The sequence below is a fragment of the Rhinolophus hipposideros genome (genome assembly GCF_964194185.1).
Source record: "Rhinolophus hipposideros genome assembly, chromosome: 6".
In the NCBI taxonomy this organism is placed as follows: domain Eukaryota; kingdom Metazoa; phylum Chordata; class Mammalia; order Chiroptera; family Rhinolophidae; genus Rhinolophus; species Rhinolophus hipposideros.
In genome coordinates this window covers 9,551,603-9,566,632 of record NC_138052.1, presented here as the reverse complement: position 1 = coordinate 9,566,632, position 15,030 = coordinate 9,551,603, and the positions used below count along the sequence as shown (strand labels likewise).

Genomic DNA, 15,030 nt, shown 5'->3' with positions numbered 1-15,030 from the left:
CAGATAGCATAAATCCTCCAACTTTGTTTTTTTCCTTCAATATCACATTGGTTATTCTGGGTCTTTTGCCTCTCCGTATAAACTTTAGAATCAATTTGTCAATGTGCACAAAATAAATAGGTGGGGTTTTGATTGGGATTGCAGTGAATCTATAGATCAAAGTGGAAATAATTGACATCTTGACAAACAATACTAATTATTCCTATCCATGAACATGGACTATTTTTACATGTCTTAAGTACTTTGAATTTGTTCATCAGAGCTTTATAATTTTCCACTTATAGTTCTAGTACATATTTTTTAGATTTACACTTAAGCAATTTCATTTTGGAGAGATGCTAATGTAAATTGTATTGTGTTTTTAATTTCATATTTCTCTTGTTCTTTGTTGGTATGTAGGAAAGCAATTGAATTTTGTGTATTAACCTTGTATTCTGCAACATTGCTGTCATTCTTATTAATTCCAGAAGTTTTTTTGTCTATGCTTTTGGATATTCTACAAAGATGATCCTGTCATCTGTGAACAAATTCAGTTTTATATCTTCCTTCCCAACCTGTGTATCTTCCATTCCCTTTTCTTCTCTTACTGCATAAACAAGACTTCACATATGATGTTGAAAAGGAGTGGTGAGAGAAGATAGCCCTACCTTTTATCTGATCTTGGTGGGAAAGCTAGTTTCTCACCATTAACTATGTTAGCTGTAGGTTTTTTTGTAGAAAGTCTTTATCAAGTTAAGAAAGTTTCCCTCCATTCCTACTTTAGTGAGAGTTTTTAATCGTGACTGGGTGTTGGATTTTGTCAACTACTTACTCTGTATGTATTGATGTGATTGTGTAGTTTTTTTTTTTTTTCTTTTAGTCTTTCGATGTGTTTCTTTTTTATTTGATTTTCAAATGTTGAACCAGCCTTGTATTTCTGGGATAAATTTCAGCTGGTTGTCTTTTTATAAATTGTTGATTTCTGTTTACTAATACTTTGTTTAGGATTTTAAACTATGGTTATGAGAGAGATTGTTTTATAGTTTTCTTATAATGCCTTTGTCTGGATTTGGTAGTAGAGTCATGCTGGTCTCATAGAATGATTTTGAAAGTGTTCCCTCTGCGTCTATCCTCTTAAAGAGATTGTAGAGAATTGGTATCATGTCTTCCTTCAGTGTTTGGTACAATTCAGCAATGAAACATCTGAGCCTAGTGGCTTTTTTTTGCAAGGTTACTAATTAAATTTCTTTAATAGCTACAGTAGTCCCCTCTTATCTGCAATTCACTTTCCACGGTTTCAGTTACCTGTGGTCTGAAATTATTAAATGGAAAGTTTCAGAAATAAATAATTCATAAGTTTTAAATTGAATGCTCTTCTGAGTGATGTGATGAAATCTCGAGCTGCCCAGCATCATCCAGCCAGGGATGTGAATCATCACTTTTTCACTCTGTATACGTTTACCTGGCCATTATTGACTTAGTAGCCCTCTTGGTTATCAGATCACAGTGCTTGTGTTCAAGTAACTCTTATTTTACTAAATAATGGTCCCAAAGCACAAAAGTAGTGATGCTGGCAATTCATATATGCCGAAGAGAAGCCAGAACGTGCTCCCTTTAAGTGCAAAGGTGTGTATGTAGAGAAAAAAGAAAACAGCATAGATAGAGTTTAGTAGTATTTGCAATTTCAGGCATTCACTGAGGATGTTGGAATGTTTCCCCTGCAGATGAAGGGACTGCTGTGTAGGCCTGTTTAGATCATGTATTTTTTCCTGTGTGAGTTCTGGCAGATTGTGTCTTTCAAAGAATTGATTTATTTTATCGATATTACCAAATTTGTGGGCATAGACTTGTTCATAGTATTCTTTATTATACTTTTAACATCAGTGGGATTTGTAGTGATGTCCACTCTTTCATTTCTGATATTAGTAATTGTATACTCTCTTTTTTCCTTGGTCTGGCCTAGAGGCTTATCAATTTTACTGATATTTTCAAAAAACTGCCTTTTGGCTTCATTGTCTTGATCCTGATCTCCTGTTTTCAATTCCACTAACTTCTCTACTTCAGTGTAGAAATTCAGATTATCAATTTGTAGTGTTTGTTTTTATTAAGATACGAATTTAGTAGTATAAAGTTCCCTCTAAGCACTGCCTTTGCTGCCGTCACAAGTTTTGATAGGTTGTATTTTTATTTTTATTTAATTCCAATAATTTTTTATTTCTCTTGAAATTTCTTCTTTGACTCCTGTTTTATTTATCGGTGTGTTGCTTGCTTAATCTCCTCCTATTTGGGGATTTTCCAGTAGTCCTTCTGTTATTGATTTTAGATTAATTCCATTGTAGTCTGAAAGCAGACATTATGTGAATTCTGTTTTTTTTTCCTTCAGTTTAAGGTGTGTTTTATGGCTGAGAATGTGGTCTATCTTGGTGAATATTCCATTTGACTTGAGAAAAATACACAGTCTCTTGTCGAAGTAGTTATAGATTTCCGTTAGATCCATTTGATTGATGGTGTTGTTGAGCTCAGCTATGTCTTCATGATTTTCTGTGTGCTGAATTTGTCCATTTCTGATAGAGGATGTTGAAGTCTTCAAGTGGGATAGTGGATTCATCTGTATCTCTTGGCAGTTCTATCAGTTTTTGCTTCCTGTAGTTTGATGCTCTGTTGCAGGGCACTGACACAGGAAGAATTTTTAGTGTCTTTGAGAATTGACCCCTTTATGTAACGCCCTTCTTTATCCCTGGTAACTTTCCTTGCTTTACAGTCTGTTCTTTCTGAGATTATCAGAGCTACTCTTGTTTTCTTTATTAAATTGAGGTATAACTGACTTACAACATTGTTTTAGTTTCAGGTGTACAACAGAATGATATGATATTTGTATGTATTGCGAATTGATCACTACAATAAGTCTAGTTAACAGTTACACACACAAGTTATATTTTTTCTTGTATTGAGAATGTTTAAGATCTACTCTCTTAGCAACTTCAAATAGACAAAATATAGTATTATTAACTATAGTCACCATGCTGTACATTACATCCCCACATACTCCTGCTTTCTTTTGATTAGTGTTAGCATGGTATATTTTTCTCCATCCATTTACTTTTAACCTATATGTGTCTTTATATTTAAAGCAAGTTTTTTGTAGACAGCATATAGTTAGATCTTGTATTTTGATCTATTCTGCCAATATCTTTCTTTCAGTTGGTGCATTTAGATCATTGACAATTTAAGGGATTATTGATGCATTTGTGTAATATCTTCCATGTTCATTACTGTTATCTCTTTGTTGCCCTTGTTTTTTGTTTCTATTTTTGTGTTTCACTCCTTCTCTGCCATTTGTTTTTATTGAGCATTTTACATGATTCCATTTTTCTCTTTCTTAGCTTATCAGTTATATTTCTTTTTTTTGTACTTTTTTTAGTGGTTGCCCTAGAGTTTGCAATATACACTTAAAATTAATCCAGCTCCAGTTTCAAATAACAGCATACCATGTCACAGGTAACATAAATACCGTATATTAACAAAATAGTACTAATTTCTTCTTCCTGTCCCTTGTATCATTGCTGTCATTCTTTCACTCATATGCAGATGCTCCTCATCTTATGATGGGGTTATGTTCTGATTGAACTCATTGTAAGTTGAAAATATCCTAAGTCAAAACCACGCTTGATGCACCTAGCCTACCTGACATCATAGCTTAACCTAGCCTACCATAAGCACGCTCAGAACTTAGCCTACAGTTGGGCAAAACCATCTCACTCGTGCCGCCCGGCATTATGGGAGAGGATCGTACTGCATATCGCTAGACCAGGAAAAGATCAGAATTTAAAATTTGAAATGTGGCTCCTATTGAATGGGTATCACTCTTATACCGTCATAAAGTTGAAAATCGTTAAGACCACCATCGTTAAGTTGGGGACTGTCTATATAAGCATAAATAAATATATAATTGTATATATATATGATATATACATAATTGCATACGTTATTGCTTTTACTATTTTGAATAACCTATTCTCTGTTAGGTCAATTAAGAATAACAAAAGTAAAGTTTATTTTACCTTCACTTATTCCTTCTTCAATGCTTTAACTTTCTTTATGTAGATCCAGGTTTCTGACCTTTATTATTTTCCTCTTCTTAACATTTGTTGCAAGCAAGTCTACTGCCAACAAATTTCCTCTTTTTGTTTGTTTGAGAAAGTCTTTATTTCTCCTGCGTTTTTTAAGGATAATTTCACAGAATACAAAACTCTAGGTTGGTGGGTTTTTTGCTTTCAACACTTTAAATACTTCACCCCAGTCTCTTCTTGCTTCACGGTTTCTGAGAAGTGGGATGTAAGTCTTATCTTTGTTCCTCTATAAGTAAGATAGGCAAGGCGTTTTTTTTTCCTCCGGCTTCTTTCAAGACTTTTTCTTTATCTTTGATTTTCTGTAATTTTAAAATGACCTGCGTAGGTGTGTGTAGTTTTTCAGGCCCTTACCCTGCCTGTGTTCTCTGACCTTCCTTAAGTCTGTTCTCTTTTGCTTTTTGGTTTTTGAGGATTCTATTGGTAAATATCTACCTTAGAGATCCTTTCCTCAGCTGTGTCCAGTCTGCTAATAAATTCATGAAAGGTATTCTTCATTTCTGTTACCTTGATTTTTACCTGTAGCGTTTCTTTTTGGTTCGTTCTTGGGATTTCCATCTCTGTGCTTACATTGCCTACCTGGCCTCACATACTGTCTACCTTATCCGTTAGAGCCCTTAGCGTATTGGTCATAGTTGTTTTAAATTCCCTGTCTGATGATTCCCACATCCCTTCCCTGTCTGGTTCCGATGCTTGCTCTCTCTTCACAGTGTGTTTTTAGTCTCTTGGTATGCCTTGTGAATCTTTCTTGGTATGCAGACATGATGTCCGGCTAACGGGACTGCTGTAACTCGGCCTTAGTGATGTGGGGTGGGGGAGCCTTTATCCTGTGATTAGCTCTCAGTGTTTTAGCGAGACTGGGCCTCTGGGCTGTGCACTGCACAGTGTTTCTCAGGGTTTTTCTCTTCCCTTAGGCGGGACAGGGTGGCTAGGGTAGGCTGCAGTTGGGTACTTCCCTTCCCTAGGTCAATTAGAGTCTGATCATACCCCTGTAGGTAAGGCTCTGGTTAACTAGTTTTCCGATGGCAGACCTTGTTAAGAAAAACCAAGTGCTCTGGTTTATTTCCAAATGGTTCCTTTTTCCCGTCCCCTGCCAGAAACCGAAGGTATTTTTATTCGATATTTACTGTGGGAATCTGGTGGAGCTCCTGGAGGTAAATCTCACAATTTTGTGACCCCCACACCCGCTACGACTGGGTCCCCCTGGAGTTTTTCACTCTTCGAGTTGTTCTGACTGAAACTCCAACAATTCGTAAATTACAGTGCATATTTTCCTACCCCCACACTGGGTCTTCTGGCAGTTTCTGCTCATTCGTCTCTCCTCTGGTAAGCAACGATAGCTACCCTGTATTCACCTGCTGCTGTTGGTCTCTTAAGTCAAGGGGACAGTAGTTTGCCCCATGCCCTCCCCTCACTTATGGATCCAAGAAGAGGTGTTGATTTTTCAGTCTGTGAGCTTTTTATATTGTTAAGAGTGAGTGGTGATTTCTAAGCTTTTTACATACAGAACCAGAAAGCTACTTGCAGTTTTAAAGAGTAAATAATTATGTTATTGAGATTTCTTGAAATTTTAATTTGTGACATCTTTATGTATTTCTTTAGCTATAACATAGGGAAATGTATAGTTCACAGCAAATATTCTGATAAAACTTTCCTTAGTTGAGAACATAGATTCTAATTATTTTTCCACAAAGCACCAAAAACTTTAGATTCTTTATGTAATGTGTGTATGTATATATGATTAAATGTTTATATGTTACTGAATATACATTTAAAAGATTATTTTTAAAATTGTTTTCTTATTTGCTAATGTTTATATCTTTTTGATATTTTAAATACTCCCCTCTCTTTTTATCCAGGTTGAAAATTGTAAAAATTTCATTTAAGTGCAAACAGTTTTTTATTCAACTTAGAAAAGAACTGGTGAGTAATGATCTAATAATTATTAATATAAATGAAGTCTTGAGAAATAACTCATTTATGACAGAACTTTTAGTGTATTATTAATACTTTTGATAACTGATAATTAATAACTTTTGATAATTAATTCACATTTTATGACAAAGTGTATTTATTTCCCCAGTATTTGGTTATGATTTAAAGTTATTCTAGATATCCATTCCGCTATCTCTTGAACTTAGAAACTGATCTCAATCATAATGTTCATTATTAGGCCCCAGGGTCCATTCATAAGAGCGGTAATTGAGCCTTTTATATGTCCTTTTTCTTATTTCTTCTAAATCTGTAGCACTTTCATATGTAAGCTAATTTCATTGAAGAGAATCTGAGTGTTTAGTTTTGTTTCTTGTTTATGAACATATAGTATATTTCCTTCCTTTTTTGGAGTGGTAATACCCTTTTTATGTATTAGATAACAACACGTTGAGTTATGGAAAGTGCAGCGTTGGGAAGAATTTCATCTTGTGGTTTTCTCTATTCTATCAAATTAAACTAACCTTATTTTTTGACTTACATTATTTATTAGAAATCTTGACAAATTAGTGCAGATTTCAAAATGGTTGTATTTGTGTAAAATATATTCAAAAACCTTAAAAGTGTATTTGAATCAGCTATATTTTATAAGGATATTGATCTACTAAGTAATTATGACTCATCATTTATGCTCACAAAATGTTTTTCAACAGTTTTTATTGAAATAGAAAAGTATAGAGATATTAAGTATAGTGCTTGATGAGTGTATGATACATAATACAAATATGCAGGACATCACTACCACCCCAGAAGCTGGAATTACTGCTAATGGCGCTGATTCCCACTTACAGTCATTAACCCTCCCAAAAATAAACATCATTCTCACTTTTATCACCATGGGTTAGTTTGTTTATTTTTAAACTTTAAAAAAGAACTCATACAGAATGTTCTCTTTTTGTGTGCTTTCTTTCCCTTAACATCATGAGAATCATCCATGTTGTCACACACAGCAATCGTTTGCTCCATTGCTTTATGGTATTCTACTGAAGGAATGTACCATAATTTAGTTGTTCATTCTTATGTTAGTGGACAATTTCATCATTTTCAGGTTGTAGCTATTATGATTAATGCTACTAATGGACATTTTTGTACATTTTTTGATAAATGTTTAGAGGAATAAAGTGTGATAAATCTTATCTGGAAACTAGAGAACACATTTTACTTTAAATAATTACATTTGTAGAACACAATATAGAAGCCAATTTTCTAATTTGCTTCCCATTATAGTACTGTTGTTACTGGTAATGATAATAGAGTTATAGTGTCTAGCATTTATTGAGGTCTTACTACGTGCCTGGTAATATGCCAATCGTTTTTATTTAATTTAATCCTCACAACCATTGTCGGAGGTAATGTATCATTAGAATGTGTTTAGCGTTAGATATTATTAGCAACAAAAGTCAACTAAAGACTGTCTGCAGGCATGCTCTGCAGAGTGTTCCCTTGTTAATGTTTTCTCTCTGAAATATCTCTTTATTTTTAAATATCCAAACTGTGGTGTCTATTTATCTCTCAATACCACATTTTGTATATCTATTGTTTACAAAATGTGTGGGGAAATTTTTGTTACATCCCAAATACAATAGGTAGAATGTCAGAATCACATGTAGACTTTTTGAAGTGTGCAAAGTGTCAAAAAGAGAAAGAACATATATGCACCTCAGATTTTGCTTCCACTGAGAAGCATTACTGCAGTCATACTCTGAGACATTTTCTGTCCTTTTGCATTGTTTGTGGTATGTTCTACAACATGGAAATGGTATTTGTTAGTGCATACAAAGCAACTACGCATAATTAAGACTTCCCTGGTGATCAAAAAGTGATAATTTAAGCACAATATTTTCTAACATGATAATTAAATACTTATACATGGACATTTTATTGCATTTTAGTTATGGAAAATATCTTCATGACCTTTTGATAGGCAAAGATTTCTTTAACAGGACATAGAAAGAAAACCAACCTTAAAAGCAAAGATCAGTAACTTGGACTATGTTAAAATTAAGAACTGTATTCATCAAAAGACATCATTAAGAATGAAGTAGCACAGAGTATTATATGTAATACACACATACTACAACATCTTTGGTTGTATTTCCAACCCAGTCCAAAAATATTCTAGTGACATGAACAGACGCGTCAGAAATGAGGATATGCACATAGCCAGTAACATGTAAAGGTATTGAACCTCATTAATCATCAGAGAAGTAGTTCAATATGTCTCCATTACACAAGCATCTGGTGACCATAAAGGCAATATGTTGTGACATAGAAATAACATATAATGCACTTAGGTGAGAATATTTGGGCTCTATCAGTAATGCTGAACTTGTCCAGGCTTCTCTTTCAGGAAGAGGAAAGTGTAGGGATGATTTAAGAACTTAGGGTGATTGGGAAGATAAAATCAAATAAAATTTATTCCACTGCTTTTTGTTATTTATTACAGCATGAATCTAGAGAAACATTATTGGGATTTAACATGGTGAATTATAGAGCGTGCAAAAATTTGTGGAAAGCATGTGTAGAACATCACACATTCTTCCGTTTGGACAGACCACTTCCACCTCAAAAGAATTTTTTTGCACATTATTTTACATTAGGTTCAAAATTCCGGTACTGGTAAGTATGGCTTATGCATTAAATGCAGTATTGCTGGATTTGTCCTCCCTTTAAAATATATGGGGTCTGGTTTATTGAACCATAGAATTTTTGTTGATACGTACCTAGTAAGTCAAAATCTCCGTGGAGTGTGGAGTTTTTCTGTATCAGCAAAAAGTTCTGTAGGTTCTTTGATATAACCATACTTGAGAAACCTGTTTAATTGACTTTATTCCAGGTCATTCTTTCCTAATGTAAATCAACCACATTTAATTATTTTAATTCTAGAAATGTTATAATTTACAGTCTTTGTTAAATATTTACAAGAAAACTTCTTTGTTCTAAGATACCTTTATTTTATTTGTGAAAACCAAGATGTTTTCATGAGCGTACAAGTACTTTGCTTGTTTTATATATGAGTTGTCAAATTCTTTATTGTGAACAGTTCAAAACAGCTATTATACAAAATAGATAGTAATCATTGAACAATAACACCAGATTCCTTCTCCTAAAATTATCTTACTACCTATTCGTGATAGCTTTTAATTTTTCCTGAAGGCAACAATCTTTGAGGGATAACTCTAACCAGGAAAAAATAACAGCATAAAGCTTAGTATAGGATATTCCATTAAAAATACATGCCGTCCCCCCAATAAAAAAAGTAAAAGTTGCTCCAAAATTCAGTAGCAACACAAACAGAATTAGGAAAATTTTAACCACAAAAAAGGCACAGCAGATTCTTAAATGACTTAGTATCATGCTTAACTCCTCTGCCACTTTCCTAAAAGCAATACTGGGAAAAGTAAGGTACTTGCAAATTTAAAAGTAAATAGGAAGAGTGAGTGAGGATTAGCTCAATGGTGAAAATCAAGAAAAAATTTAAAAGCATCATCTGTTGGTACTACATCTCAGCAGAGAACAGTACAGATTTTAACCCTTGATAAACTTAATTCCTAACTAAGCAACCCCCAGAGTTATTACACAAGACTACACTTACCTCTGGCAGAACTGTTTCTTCCTTCTGTTCAGGGCAAAGCAGAGAAGGAATTCCTCTCATGCAAAATTATGTCTCATTCACTCTCAAATACAGAAGCATCTGATAATGCAGGGTCTGTGGAACATAGCTTTGTTCATTGATGAAAGAACTATAACAATTAAGTTTAGTTCAGTCTTCTTAACCTCTGCTCCCTTTTCTCTGCTAGAAATATTTTGTCTCTTATGAAATTGTAATATCATCATCATGTTGTATATTGTCATTTTATTTTATAGTTCTCTTAAAGATTTTATTATTGTGCATATTTATGTATTTCAGCGGGAGAACTGAAGTCCAGTCAGTTCAGTATGGCAAAGAAAAGGCCAATAAAGACAGGGTATTTGCAAGGTAAGCCACTTCTGTTTCAGTGTCTTAACTTTTTTTTAAAGAAAGATTAAAATTATTACTCTTTTTCCAGATATGATTACAGAATTATTACATGATTCATTCTTTAATTAAACAGCAAATTATGTTGCGCGAATAATGAAATATTAATAGTTTGTCTAGTTTATTCATTCTTTTTTTAACATGAGCTAAATTAACCCTGTGCCAAGAATTGTAGCTCTGACTAAGCTGAATCAAGTATTATTATAACATTTTGTTGGAAGGTTCATTTCCTTTTTTTTAAACATTTTTGAGAAATATAATGACTCTTTTTATATGTTATCCAGTCCATTTCCATATTTTAAAAAAATCATTAGGAAATAAGTTGCATTTTATTTGGGTGCCATTTAGTTAGCTTCCCCTTTTTAGATCTGTTAGTAGCTAGTTTGCTTTTAATGTGTGAAATGACATGATTAGATTTATGTTTTAGAACATAGTTTTATGAACAAAGATAGAGAATGGATTAGAAGTAAAGACTGGGTTCCCAGGGACCAATTAAAAAGTTACTGCTGCAGTCCAAGTGAAAATAATGAAGGCCTGAACTAAAACATTGGCAATGAAATGGAGAATAGGGAACAAATTTGCCGAACATTTGGTAGGTAGAACTAGCAGTTGACCGATTGGATGAGATGTGTGAGAGACAGGAGTATCTGGAAAGACTGTCACATTTGGGTGACATACAATGGACAGGGAGGGATACAGGAGAGAGAACAAATTTGTAAGGAAAAAAGGAGTTAAATTAGCAGAGGTCTACTTTGAGATGCTTGAGCAACACTCTTTAACAGGATTACCCAATAGATGATTAAATATTCAGAGGTAGAGCCCTGGAGGAGGGAGAAGTACCAAATCAGTGGCCGCAGATACTTGTTGAAGACCTACTCTGCTGAGCATTGTTTCAGGCCCTGTGAATGCAGTGAAAAACAAGATACACATCTTAATCCCATGGAGTTCAGATTCTAATTGGTGCAGTGGATATCAAATATAAGTAAAGGATTGAGTCAGCAAGGCCATGGAACTGGAGACTACTTATGTTTCAAGAAAAGCAGCCAATAATGGACCAAAGGGAGAAGACAATGACAGAGGAGATGGTTAGAGAGGCAGGCAGCAGCTAGAACTTGTGTGACCCTATGTTAGAAATGTAAGGAGTTTGGATTTTAAGTGGAAGCCAATGGGGGCTATGAGCATGGAAGGGATATAAACTGACTTGTATTTTTTAAAATGTGGTAGAGTAATAAGCTATGTACAAATATCATGATTTCTAGGACTTGCTTCAAAATAATTGGGGTGAGAGGGTTAGAGTAAGTGATAGAGATGAAACAAGATTGACCATAATGATAATTGTTGAACCTTGATCCTGAATATACAGGGTTTATTAAACTGTTCTCTCTACTTATGTTACTGTTTTAAATGTTCCATAATAAAAATATGGGGGTGGGGAGCTCACTCTGGCTGCTGTGACAGTCAGCTATATGGGGATGTGAGTAGGTAGGAAGGAGTTGGTCAGTGAATCTAATAATGGCTAACATTTATTTTGTTGTTATCTGTGCCAGGCGAGTTTTGTATATTAACTCACAATCCTTATAACTCAATGAGGTAAATCCCATTGCATATGAGAAAACTGAACATAGCGAGTTTGAATAATTTTCCTGAGATTATACAGATAGTAGGGAACGTAGCCAAGATTTTAAGCCAGGAATTTCAGGCTCTTATCCACACTTCTAACCACTACAGAACAATTTTTGCTATTCTGCATGACATAAGTGCGTGCTTGACTCCTTTCCTGTCTCAGAGATAGGAGAGATGACCTTGTTTATTGCCTGTAAGCTCTGTGACGGCAGGAGTTTTGTCTTTTATTCACCGCAGTAGCCCCAGCTCTTATATTAATGTGTAGGAAAAGGCAGATATTTTGTAAATGAAGCAGTGTGTTTTCAGTGAAAATGGCTTAGAGAGGATAAGTCCTTGAAGAGTTCATGTGCTTCTACTGCCATTGAAGGCCTGAAAATTGTAATAAATGAAAGCTAGCAAATTTTGCTTTTGTTTTTCCTTTAATTTAGCTCTTAGTCGTTATCCCTAAGACATTCCTGCTGTATGTTTCTGGAGTGAAAGGAGTTTTTTCTTTCTTCCCTCCAAAAGTAGACAGTGTTTTATTGTGTTTTCTACTTGTATAAATGATAGTTTATTATTTTTTTAAAACTCCAATATTGCCAAGTAACATAAAATAAAATTGAGGACCCCCCCGACCAATACAATCAGTTTCAAAATGTTTGGTATTTCCTAGTCAAGATTTTGCCAAGCATATACTCATAGATATATTTATGTGTATCTTTTATTTATTTTAAAGACTTTTTAAATACTTTTTATTGTGTGTTTTTATCACTTAACCCGCCAAGCATTTTCTTTGAAATTGAAAAATCTACAGTCATTTATAATGTCAATAAATCAATTAAACAGTTGAATCCTTTTATCCTCAATGGTAGGATATAACTTTAGAATTCTTCCTTTTACCCTGTTACTTCATGCCTCTGGAGTCAGGTTCATTGCTAAGACCATCTGAGGCTGTGCCCTGAATGCTTATTAAAATATAATAATAAATAATACTGTAAGTTCCTTAGAGTTAAGGATATTTGAAACAAAAAAATCATTTAAGCATGATTTGTATGTGTTTGGATAATAAAATTTACTTGCATTTTTTTTCCCCTTCATTCCTGGCTTAGTACATCCCTATTTGTCTATGAATAACCTACCCAACAGGAAAACCATCAATGAAAATGCCTTGATATAGGAAGGATTTAGCTAGCTCATCAGGGCTATAGTATTTTGCTGTGATAAGTTTACTTAAATTTGAATGATGTAATTTATTTCAGCATAGGTTCAAAAATGTTTTGAAGTTGACTTATTATTTCTTATATTTAAATTTGTGAGGGAAATATTCACTATTAAATACAAATCTTGGTGTTATCATATTAGTGACTTGGTTATTTCAGAAGGGAGAAAAAAAGTAAGAACACAGATGCCTATCCCAATAGACATGGCTACTGAAATTACTCAAAATCCTCCCTTTTATAGTCTTAGATGCCCTTTTTTCCACTTAGAAAGTACTAAGGACCTGCACACAGGTAAAAATGTACAGTAAAATGTTAATTTGAAATTGTTTTCTTTGAAATTGCTCTTAAGAATTTACTTCCTATCACCTTTGTTGTTTTAATTTAAAAATATATTTGTCCTTGTTCTTAGTACTATAACTTACTTGCAACACTCCATTCAGACTTGTTAAAATCAAAATAAATATTTTTCTGGGTTTTTTTCCTGTTAAAACTGCATGGTTTATAAACTGCATGGTCATAAACTTTTCATGTAAGGTTGTTTTTAAGTATAAGTAACAAAATACTTATACTTTTTTTCTTTTCCTAACAAGAACTTTTTTTCTTGCTTGATATGTATAAAAATACTGAACATGATTTGATAACTAGTTCTACTGTAGTATGATGTTCTAATATGAATATCAAATCATAGGTGTATTTATACATTAATATTAATATCACATGCAAATGACTTTATAAGTGGTAATGTTTTCCTATTTTCATCATATCAGGTTTTGCGAAATACACAGTTATACCTGCATCTTACTTTATTTTCTATATTATTTAAATGTGAAATAGTTTAACAGGTGGTTTTATAAAATAAATATATTATTCAATGAGTAGTAGAGCTAAAATTCTAATATGATAAGCACCAAGTAACTGTCCTATTTGTTTTGTTATGCTGAAATTATATGAATCCTCTTAAAAATGATAAGTCATCACCTGGGACGAGGTTTTAATAGTACTGTTTTGATGATCCTGCTAACTCTGAAAGACTAAGCTTTCCTAGGTTTGCTTTTATAATACATCAGAATCTCATTGTGGTGACTTGATGCATGTCTGCCAAAATACTCGAATGGTTTTAGCAACTATTAACTTACTCTGTTAAAGTATTAGAGAATTATAGAGTTCTTGTCCACTTCGTGGAATTTTAATTGGCAATATAAATAAATAGAAGGAATTTCTTCATACGCTTTTCATGTAAGGTTGTTTTTTTAAGCAATAATAAACTTTTATTTTCCTTATATATCAATTCTTTGAATTGTTTTCACACTTTTTGAATTGTCATATAATATCTCGGAAGAAAGCAAAAGAATGTTCCCATGCAACAGAAAAATAAAGTGCCATGGTCAGAAAATAAACTTACCACATTGCAAACACAATGATGAAGTGTGGTATTTTTTTCTCTGAAATTTCCACACTCAACAGGAAACATAGACAGCAAGCTTGAGTGGGTGGACCTCTGAGGTTAAAACTGTTAATAAAATAAGGTACCTGAAATTTAGTTTTAAGTGCAAAGCATTCCCTACCATGTTTAGTTTATTAACAACAGTACAGTGTTCTGATGCTTTATAATAGGTGAGTAAAACTGGATATTTTCCTCCTTCAAATGACTTTTTTCCTCTCTTAGAAAATGAAAGTAGTTGCTCTCCTGGCTATGATTAGTGAGCTCTCTTACAGCTTACATTCAGTAGTCTCGTATATGAGAAAGAATCGTTTATTAAAATTAAAAGTTAGCATTAATAGAAGAGCTATAAATGCTTGTTTCTTTTCGTAATCTTTGCTTCATTTTAAAAATCTAATGCATGCGATAATATACTTTATTTTCCTTTTATTGTGACTGATAGGAGTATTTGCATTGCAGTATGAGGGGTTTGGTCTAACTGGTGTCCTGAATTGTCTTCAAGTCAGAAAATTCTATAAACACAGGATAATGGGAAATGTTCATGCTTAAATAACTTTAAATTCACTTATGAAAACAAATCTGAGTCAACATCTTTTTTTTAATCTATAACATTACATCTCTTAGAAAATGTTATATGTTCTTAAATTAAGG

General features: G+C 33.4%; 1 protein-coding gene across 7 annotated transcripts in view; it reads left to right on the top strand.

The window, feature by feature from the left end:
* Nucleotides 1–15,030, top strand: part of PTPN4 (protein tyrosine phosphatase non-receptor type 4) — a 168,016-nt gene that overhangs the window by 109,320 nt on the left and 43,666 nt on the right. For all 7 annotated transcript variants that reach the window (XM_081052199.1, XM_081052198.1, XM_081052195.1 and 4 more), the window contains 3 exons: nucleotides 5,966–6,029; nucleotides 8,545–8,717; nucleotides 10,009–10,077. In XM_081052199.1, the coding sequence (XP_080908325.1) occupies nucleotides 5,966–6,029; nucleotides 8,545–8,717; nucleotides 10,009–10,077 (306 nt within the window). The remainder of the gene's footprint in view (nucleotides 1–5,965; nucleotides 6,030–8,544; nucleotides 8,718–10,008; nucleotides 10,078–15,030) is intronic.